General features: G+C 61.6%; 1 protein-coding gene across 6 annotated transcripts in view; it reads right to left on the bottom strand.

Moving 5' to 3' along the window:
• Positions 1-10,496, bottom strand: part of ARNT2 (aryl hydrocarbon receptor nuclear translocator 2) — a 133,195-nt gene that overhangs the window by 100,586 nt on the left and 22,113 nt on the right. For all 6 annotated transcript variants that reach the window (XM_040493469.1, XM_040493470.1, XM_040493465.1 and 3 more), the window contains exon 3: positions 6,202-6,249. In XM_040493469.1, the coding sequence (XP_040349403.1) occupies positions 6,202-6,249 (48 nt within the window). The remainder of the gene's footprint in view (positions 1-6,201; positions 6,250-10,496) is intronic.

The raw sequence follows: 10,496 nt of genomic DNA, 5'->3' as shown, positions 1-10,496 counted from the left end.
GGGGGGGGGGGGTGCTGGCCCCGGGACTCTGGGAAAGGCTGGGTGAGCTTGCTCAGGGTGGTGTCCTCGCCCCACCCCCTACCCCCCCCAGGCCAGCCTGCACCTTGTCAAAGCAGACAGGTGGGGAGATGGTGTGTGGAGAATGATGTCTGGGGCTGCCAAAGGGGGTACGACATCGGGCAGGAACTGGCCGCTCGGGGACAGCAGCTGTGATGCGGGATGCAGCCTGTCCCCACCCACGCCTACACTCCTGATGGGAACCCTGGATGAGCTTCCCTCCCGTCTCCTGCCCAAAGGCACTCCTGACGGCAGACACGCACCCTCCTCCTGACAGCAGGAAGGGAGGCTGTATCTTGCTGGGCGTTCAGGGAACACCCTTCCTGCCCCGGCCAGCCCTTCCTGGGCAGCAGGGCAGCACGTCTGGAGAGCCGAGGAAGCCTAAGAAAGCCACTCTGTGCAGCCCCATAATGAGGCTGGGGCTGGCCAGGCCCTCTGGGGGATCCGCAGAGGCACATCCAGCCGGGAACCCTCCCTGGCGTCTGAGGCTTCTCCAGAAGGAGGAAGGGACGCTCCTTCCCTGGGAAGCGGGCAGGTGCCCTGCCCCCCGGAGCCACACAAGGCAGATTCTCCCAGGCGAAAGGCAGCCACACGTCCAGGCTGAAGATAAGGTCCCCATGAAGCACAGAGAGGTGGGGACTGAGAAGGCCGACCCTCCCAAGAAGGGGGCCAGGCCCAGCCTCTGGTCATCCCTGTCCCTGGCAGGACACACAGCCTCCCCGTGCACATAGCACCTTCCGGCTCGCCAGGGCCTCGACAGCCACATCGGACCCTCCCCACGCCCTCTGTGGCAGAGGGGCCCACGGCTCAGAGGTACTGACTTAGCAGGAACTGAGCCAGGCCTCCCCAGTGCGCTCACCGGTCCCGGATCCAGAGCCGGAACGCCCCTGCCTTGACAGGCGTCATGGGGGAGGAAATGCCCGGCGGCTTCCAAGGGACACAGCTCGGGACTACATGTGACCCCAGAAATGATTTCCTCCCCGCTCCCCACAAAGTCCCGCTGTTCTCCGGGCACTGTCACCACAAGTCACGGTTAATTCATCTCTGCAGGATGGAAACAGAGGAGGGGGGCAGCCGAACAAGGTAAGAAGGACACCAAAACCACGTCAATCACGTGGGCGCCAAACATCTCATACGAAGGGAAGACCGGCCCACGTGGGCCTGACATTAGAGACCCTGCCCCCCAGAAGACGGATCTCATTCCGAAGCGTTTTAACCCAGATCCTAACCCCAAACCGCTGAGTCTGCAAGAACCCCCAACTCAACGCCCTGGTCACCGTGTGGCCCTGCCGAGGTCCGCCCCGCTTATCTGGGTCGTGAGCTCCAAGGACACCGAGGCGTAGAGCGTCGGGAAAGTCTGGAAACGTCCACCTTGGGTCTTTGTTCTGGAGCCAGGAAGGCTCAGCTGGACTTCTCCCTGCCGTAAAGAGCGCTCCCGGGGCCAATGCACGTGTCCCACACCGGGCGGCAGGTCGGCGGGGAACCCCTCCTCCTTCCTGGCCACCCTCTCTGCGTCAGGAGGGCGAGGAGTGTCTTCCCACCTGGGAACACACTGCCCGGCTTCCCAAGGATGCGCAGGCAAAGGGTTCTGGGAACCAACCGCCCTCCACTTTCTCCGCCGGGGAAGGTCTCTGCAGGACACATCTGCCACACGGATTTTTCCCCGGACCAACGGGGTTTTAGTCGTCATACGTATAAACGAGACAGGTGGCAAATTCACAGGGAAAGACGAGAACTAAAGCATCATCGCCACCTATCAAACCAAAAACGTGCTCTTGAGCGTAAATACCGCACAGAAATCACGAGGAAAGTATCAGAACAGGTGCGATGAAGGATAAAAGGCGGACTCAGTGGAAACTTTCCTCTCACGAATAGCTTTCCTTTTAGATAATGCTAGAGGTTCCTCGGCGAGGCTCCTACAGCTACAAGCAGTGGCTGGGGACCAGTGCAGCCGGGTGCCCTACGCGTCCCAGGAAAAAGACACGTCAGAGACGGGGTGGGGCCTCAGGAAGGTCGCTTAGACCCATTCGTTGAAGGGGGAGAGAGCCTCGTAAAGCCTCCAGGGGGGGTTGATTCCAGGCTTACAGGACGCCCCACGCACTGTGGCCGGGTTCACAGAACAGGTGTGAGAAGGCCGGCAAGGTCTCTGGGGTGTTTAGAGCCGGGGTCCAGAGGGAGTCCCAATACGGCAGAAAACCAGGTTGATAACACGCAGGGGCAGGAATGAAAGGTTGGAAGTTGTAAATCGAACGTCAAAAGGGTTTGACTTGGCCACGTTTCGCTTCCTTTCTTTTCGTGAACCAGTATGCGTGGGCACACATGTGTGCACACACACACATGTGCAAATCACGCGAAGAGCACCGCGTCTAGTTCTGACGGTTGATGGCGGCTCTGGGCCGTCAGGTGTCCCTGCAGCGACATTCGAGCCAGCACCCACTGCTGGTGGCCGAGCCCGGCCGCAGGCGCACGCGGAAAGGAACCCCGGACCCACCAGAAAATGCACCACGGGGCAGCGGCGGGGGTGGGGGAGGAAGAGGCGTGGGGAGGAGGCTTGGAGTTGCGGGCCCTGCTGGGGGCGGGGGCAGGACAGGTGCTCACCTCCCAGGTGGGCCAGGACCACCCACACAGGCGGGGGTGGGGACGGGGCTCGCGGTGGCCTCCTGGAAAGAGGGCCTGCCCCACTCCCGGCTGCCGGGGAGACTCATGTTTGCAGAAACGCTTTCTGGAGCGTGATCGGTTCCCCCGGGTCCCTGACTGACACGGGAACTCGCGGGGCGGCTGTGCGGTCAGGCTCCGTGCTCTCGACAGAGGCTGTCCTCCCCAGACCCCGCCCCGGAAGCAAGGTCACTCTGCACCCCTGCTTCTCTTGCCTCTCGGGCAAAAATCGCACCTCCTGTGACGCTCAGGCCGCCCGTCTCTATTGCCCTCGAGGCCCTAGTCACGGTCACCCATCGGCTGCACATGCAGACACGGAACGGTGTGGGGCCCAATGGCACGTAGCCCACCTCCTGTCCCCTCCCCCTCCCGCAGGCCGTGGCCAGCCCCTCCCACGGCTGCACCCCCACCGTTGGAACACAGCGCCCCCACCGCCCGCATCAGCTCTCAGGTGCCCGTGGAACCTGCACTGTTCTTCCAATGCACGCCCACCCTGCCCTGCCTCTGGCCCCCTCATTGTCCAGGGGCCGGCAGAGGCGACACGGTGTGCCCGAGACAAGTCTGGGGTGACCCGGGCTGGATCCCACGGATGCCAACAGAGAAGGGGGTGGAAAACCTTAGAGCCCACTCCACACCGCAGACCGCAGACCGAGGAGGCTCCGTCCTGAGAATGGAGACTTGGTCCTCATCTGTCCCAGCCCTGGCCTCACCCCACCCCCTCCGAGCCGGGCCCCTGCCCCCGCTTCGTGCACCTGCCTCATCCCTGACCCTGCATCCGCGGCAAATCCGCATCCTCCTACCCAACCAGCTGGCTGTCCCTCTAAGAAAATGGCCGTGACTTACCTCCTATGTGACAGTGACCATAATTCCCAAATAAGAAACTGAGACATGAGGTCTGATGATGGGTTTGACTTTCGGGCCACCCTGGAGAAAGCCTGGGAAAGCTGGCTGAGCAAACATCAGGGGCCGGAAGCCGCGGCTCAGCACCCCGGCCGGATTCTGAGTCACAAATCTGCACTGGGTGCGGGGCGGCACCTGGCCACCCTCTCTTCCAGGGCCTCCTGGGGGGCTTCTCCCGGCTGACCGTGAGCAGAGGGGCGGGACGCCGAGAGACCCCAGGCGTGCCGCACACGCGGCCGCCAGGGGCTACCCGAAGCGGCCTCTCCAGCCCGCTCCGCACGGCACCCTGGCCGCTGGCCGCGGGAGGGCCGGGGATGGTCTCTGCCGGCTGGCCCAGCTCCGAGCGGCCGGGATGCACCCGCCGGCTGCCCGGTCCGTGGACCACCCCCCGCCCCGTGACACAGTGGTGCGGCCCCGACTCCTGCTGAAACACGTCCCGTCTTTGCCCCCCGTTTCTCAAGTGTGGACGGAAGGACGTGGCCCGCAGAGGCCTCGCTGTGAACTCTGGCCGTGGAAAAACTGACTTGCGGACGGGCGGGCTGATGAGACAGCTGCCCAGAATCTAAGGTTTGTTCTTAAAGATGGGCCTTCATACAATGAGCTCTTTGTAGCCTGCCCTGTGATTTCATCCCTGACTCAGATCCTCAATGTCAGGCAAATGTCACTCGGTACCTCTCCTCCTCCCTGTCCTGAGGCCCCGGGGATCACGGTCTCCTGAGCTCGACACGGTGTGCAATGTCATCTCAAGGGGGATTCTGACCGGAGAAACCCAGGGGGCGGGGGAGGGGGTCGCTGTCTCCTTACGAAGGGAGGCTGGGTAAGGCGCCCGTGGACCAGGACAGGGAGCCATGTGCCCTTACGTCCAAGGGCTACTCCCATTTCGGGAACAAAGCACTCCCTGCAATTAAAGCTGTTCCCTAGGGGCACCTGGGGGGCTCAGTCGGTTAAGCGTCGGACTTCAGCTCAGGTCATGATCTCCCAGTTCGTGGGTTCGAGCCCTGCGTCGGGCTCTGTGCTGACAGCTCGGAGCCTGGAGCCTGCTTCCGATTCTGCGTCTCCCTCGCTCTCTGCCCCTCGCCCAGTTGTGCTCTGTCTCTCTCTGTCTCTCAAAAATAAAGAAACGTTAAAAAATTTTTTTTCTAAATGTAAAGCTTTGCCCAAGAAACAAGTGGGCGTCCAAGCTGGAGCTCTGTCCACACCGAGGGAAAACACTACATGCTTCTGTGACTCAAACTCACGTCTTGTTTCAATTACAAAACTCCGGGGTCATTAGAGAGCACAGTATTCTCCGTCTCCTCTCTGTGGTCTCCCCCGGAGCAACATTGAGGACGGGAGGACCAGGTTGGGGAGGACAGTGCCTCCAGGAGGTGTGTTTACTATATGCAGACGCCAGGAGGCCCCGAATAGTAACGGGACGTGTGTTCCTCTCCATTTGGGGTGACATGTGCTCAATTCACAGCCACGACGTGGGCGAAAAGAACCGTGACCGAAAATAACTGCTGTGGGGGCCGGCAAACGGGGGAGGTCAGTGGGCCTGGGGCTCCCCACGGACATCATCCTTCTAAAAACCTAGAAAAAATCACCAAGGCCATCCACGTAAACTGTGGAGTGCAGACGCCAGAGGAGGGCACCCATCACCCGGGGCCGGGTTTCAAGTCCCTCCACAAGCGAGAATCAGGGATGGGGCAGGCACTTTCGCCAAGAGGACCGAGCGATCCGTGCCTCTCTCGCCACACAGCCAAACCGCCTAGTGTAATGCACACAAAACAACGCAAAAAAAGAGAGGAAAAAGAAAAGACAAAGAGGGACGGGCCGAGGGGCTGCGCCTGCCTTACCCTGCCTGTACGCGATAGTTGACCACCTGCATCCGCGGCCCCGCCCTTCCGGGAGGTGGTCTGCACTCAGGACGGCCCCTGAGCCCCGTTAACCACGCTGTCAACGTGCCCGGTGAGGAACACAGCCCCCAGGACCTCACAGTGCCGCGTCCCGGCCACCCACTGCCTTCTTTCCCCTTCTTGTCCGTGCTAGGAGGGGCCGAATCTTTTCTCTAAACCTGAGCTCTAGGTCTTTTAAAAAGGAGTCCAGGGGCCTGTGTGGCTGGGTTCAGTCCGTTAAGTGTCTGACTCTGGGTTTCGGCCCAGGTCATCATCTCAGGGTTGTGAGATCAAGACCCACGTCGGGCTCAGTGCTGACAGCGTGGACCCTGCTTGGGATCCTCTCTCTCTGCCCCTCCCCCACACGTGTGTGCTTTCTCATTCTCAAAAATAGACTTTAAAAATATTTTTAAGAAGAGATTTAAAAAGGAGCCCGTAACGCTCGGCAATCGTTGTTTAAAGAGCTGACTGCACTTTTGAGACCAACAATCCTGCCCCGGTGACCGGACTCCGCGATCTGGCCGGCGTGCGGGCAGGGCTACCTCCAGCTGCCTGTCACTGGGTCACACACGGGCCCGGGATGAGGGACAAGCAAGGGGCCCGACTACAGGCAACGGCTTGTCCAGCGACAACAGCCACTCCCTCCCTGGGTGTCCCGGTACGGTGACGGCCGGCTGTGGCTTCTTGGAATCCGAGGGGCATAAAGCAAACTCACCTGGAAAATTTGCTGGGTCCTTCTCCGTCTTCGTCGTCAAAGTCCAGCCTGAAAAGTCAAGAGCACGAGGAGACTCATTACAGGCAGGACACATCACTGGCGACCCGAGCCGCTGGCACCGAGGGGGCTCCGTGCAGGGGGACAAATGCCCCACCCTCCCAAGCCCCAGCTGTTTGGTAAACGCTTGGATGCGGTCAGCCAACGGGTTCGGCACAGGGAAGGGAAAAAGGGCGGACGTGCGTATATGCGCCATTCGTTACGTGGTCGGGGACTTGTGCAAAGGGGCCCCCACGGGCCGCCGGCAGCTTGCAAACGCTGCCCTGCAAAGGTCCCCGGTGCCTGATGTCACCCCCGCCCCCCCCGCAGCTCTGGGGCACCTGATCCCCGCCACGTGGTTTGTTCCACAACAACTGCATCCTGCGCTGTTCCCTGGCATATCATCGGCAGGCCACAAACGCCCCAGGGGCCCGAAGACAGGAAGCTTTAAGGACGATAAAGGGACCCGCACAGGCCGTGCTGCCTGAGAACGTGGCCGCTCTGGAGGAGTCCGAGGGAAAGGGGCGTGGAAGGCCGCTATCCCCTACGGTCCAAACCCAAACAAACGCGTGCAGAGGAGAAACCTGGGGACTGAGCTGCTCAAAGAACTTGTCTGCCTGTTGAAACTCACCGAATCCTCAGGACCCCACCTCCCTGGGCCTCTCCATACACACATAAAACAGTCCTGATAGGCATTCGTTTAACTGATATCCCAAACTCCCCTGAGAACACCAATCCCCTCCAACAGCAATTAACGCGGCTCCTCAAGATGCTGGGGCAGTTAATTCGGATAAACTGCGCCCAGAATCTCCCGGGAGCAAAATGAGAAATCGTATGGATGTCCTGGCCATTCGGGCCGTGGGGGGCTCCTTGGGGAAAGCCTGAGCCACTGCACTGCCCACCCTGTTCCCAGTGGGACTGAGGGGCCAGTGAGGTGCGGTCCCGTGGGCTCCACGCAGAGGACGGCCAGCCGCCCGGCCGCCGGTGCCGAGAAGCCCCCGCTGGAGCCGCTGGGCCCGGGGGCGGAAGGTGGGCCGGCCTCGTGGGGAACACGATCCCCACCTCCAGCCCCAGGTGGGCAGCGGTGACTCAGGGAAGGTACAGGACGCCCCGGCCACCAGGAAAGGCCAGGTGCACAGGCAGGGCCATCCCCAGGCACGCGCACACACACGTGCACACACACGCACGAGAGAGGCCCCTCGTGAGATAAATCGTATTCTCTGGCTTCGGGGTAACTTGGGGGGCAAAGGACTATTTTCTTCTTAAAATGGGATCATTTGGTTGTTTTCGCTTTGCTTTTCGTGCGGTGTGGCCAGAGTCCTCATCTGCTGCCCTGACGATGGGCTCCAATGCCGGTTTGGAATCCCTTATGTCCAGACGCCCGGGCCACACTAGCCGCCGGGGACAGAACAGAAGGCGCGAGGCAAGAGTAGGGACACGGCAGTGACGACAAACACCCCCAGGCACGAAGGGCAGTCGCGGCGGGAAAGAAAAGTGCCGAGGAGTTGAAGGGCCACGTACGCACCACTGCGGAGACAGACCTGCAGCCCCCTGTGACGCCCGGGTGACAGGGTGCCAGGCGCCAGCCACAGGCTCGCCTGCGTGGTGGGCAAATGGGGGCCGAACGCGGGGCTCTCCAAATGGCGCAAAGCCACCGTTACGCCGCACCGTCACGAAGCCGGCTCCCCACCCTCACCAGGAATTACATCCGGAGAGCCACCAAAACTGCCACCACCAAATCCTCCCCCCCCCCCCCCACCGTCCTCTGCGGAGCCACAGAGCGACACTGCCCCCTAGCGCTCCCCGCGGGACAGTGCAACTGAGCGGTCCGCACAAAGATGACCTAAGCCCCCGACTGCAAAAGAGACTCTGTGTCAAGGAAAAGACGCTGCATTTTCAAAATTTTCAGAATTCCTGAGGATTTAGGTAAGCACTTGGCCAAAACCTGCAGCGAGTGTGAGATGCTCTGTTACCTGCACGATGCCGGTCAGGGCACGCCGACAGGAGTGTGAGAATCGGGCTCCCGCAAGACGTCATACGTTAGCCCCCTGTCCTCGTGTTTGGGGTGACAAGACATCCTGACCTTCCCGGGCTGAGAGGGCTCCCAGGACGCTGGGCGCCAGTGCTAACACTGGGGACGTCCCGGGCCAGCCAGGACGCTTGGTCGCCCTGGTTTTCATGAAGACAGCTCTGATCTCTGTGGGGACCTTGCTGGCGCAGACAGACGGGGATGTGAGCCGTCCAGGCGGGGTACGCGGTCCCCGCTGGGGCCAGGTCAGCTGTGGCTCCGGCGAGAGAGCCAGGGGACGGGGAAGGGACGGCCCTGTTCCGGAGTCAGAGTTCCCTGGGGTCAGCGGGAGCTCGGGAACCAGGGCTTGTCCGCAGACGACCGGAGACCACGAAACCGCGCCTCCCCTCTTGTGCACACATGACCACACGTGTGCAGCGATGAGATTCGGTAACTCGGAAAAGCACGACGCGGGGCTGAGCCCAGCAGATAAATCAGTGCACAGACAACGGGCCAAACCCTCAGGACAAGTCACCTGACCTCACGGGCCTCCCGGCTCAGCAGCACAGGAAACCTAGCTCCTGGGGACACGGCCACAACCAGGACGCTGCCTTTGGGTCTCTGTCACCCCTTCACACCCCGACTTTCAACACGACAATCACGAGGCTTATCTCCTCTGCTATAAAAGCTCTAAGTACTTCTGAGTCCTACCACGTTCGCTTTCAAGAATTCGGTACAAAACGCTGGGCTGAAAACGCGCTGCCTCACTTTCCTGCCAACGAGCAAGAATTCGCAGTGCGAGGCCAGGAAAGGCTGCTCTGGGCGCGCGAGTCAAGAGCTGGCCGTGTGCGGCCCCGGGACAGACCGAGTCATGACCACGACGCGTCCGCAAAGCTGAGTCGGCGGACGGAGCTCGCCCGTGCTCTGCAGGAGAGGGGGCAGCAGGGGAGGAAGCTGGGCCAGCCCGAGGCCCCCGGCCTCGACCAGAAGTGCGCCCCCCCCCCCACATGTGGAATCACTTTGCAAAGAATCTGAGACTCCTGAACCTTCACCTTGTGTCCCGGCGGCCAGCGGGGCGCTCGGCTTGCCCGCAGCTCCCGGGGAAGGCTGCCGGGGCAGGGCGAGGACATCCAAGCCCCGAGGGTCCTCGGGGACGGGCCAGGCAGGCGGCCAGGCGGGTCCAAGGCCTGCGAGGGGCCGGCTCTGCGGGGACGGCCGGGTGGCCGTCCCGGGATTCTGGACGCTTCCTCCACCAGAAAGCCCCGGACAGGGGCGGAGGGCGGGCAGAGGGCCCCCGCCCGTTGTCGCTTCCCTTCCCGGTCACCCGGGCCCCTTCTCTCTTCTCCCTCCCCCCCTGCCTGTGGCTCCCAGCACACCCCCACATTCCGTGGAGAAAGGCGTCTGTCCTGGGGCAGAAGCAGGGCCCTGCCGTGGGGTCACCTGCGTGCTGATGAGCGTGACCTCCATCACGCTCTCCTTTGAGTTTGTCTCAGTGTTGAGGCTGCGGCCAGAGTGTTTGCAAGAGTAGAGCAGGGGCCTCGATCACACAGCTTCAGCACCGGTGAAAACGCCAGGTGTGAGAAGCTCTCTGGACGGAGCCCTGTGGGAATGGTCACTTCCTTGCTTGGACACAGGGGCCGAGTCCCCAAGTCACTGGAGTTTTAGCAGAAGGAGCCGCGGTGTGCTCGCTCCCCCCCCCCCCATGACGGGGAGAAGGAAGCCGGCACCTTCCTCACGAGGGAGGACCGCGGAGGACAGGCCTCCTGATCTGTGGCAAAGGGCTCATGCCTTGTCCACAGGCGGCCAGTGGTCAGTACCATAGCCCCTCCTGAACCTCTCCTTTTTTTTTTTATTTTTTTTAACTTTTTTTTTTTTTTTTTTTTTTTGAGAGAGACAGACAGAGCTTGAGCAGGAGAGGGGCAGAGAAAGAGAGGGAGACCCAGAATCCGAAGCAGGCTCCAGGCTCCAGGCTGTCAGCACAGAGCCCGACACGGGGCTCAAACTCACAAACCACAAGATCATGACCTGAGCTGAAGTCGGACACTCAACCGACCGAGGCCCCCAGGCGCCCCTCCTTTCTTTTCCTGACATTGGACGTGCTGGGCAGGGGTGGTGCCGACCTCCAGGACGTGCTGTGTGTGGTCTGCTCGGGAAGGGAAGCTGGGGCAACTTCTGCAGAGAGGACACTGACCACAACCCAACTGCCAGCCAGGGCCGGAAGCACAAGTCAGGCGGGCCCATGTGGCCCAGC

Source organism: Herpailurus yagouaroundi, unplaced genomic scaffold (genome assembly GCF_014898765.1).
Source record: "Herpailurus yagouaroundi ecotype Mexico unplaced genomic scaffold, PumYag 185, whole genome shotgun sequence".
Lineage (NCBI taxonomy): Eukaryota > Metazoa > Chordata > Mammalia > Carnivora > Felidae > Herpailurus > Herpailurus yagouaroundi.
The sequence above is the reverse complement of the archived record's forward strand: the minus strand, read 5'-3'. Positions and strand labels throughout refer to the sequence as shown.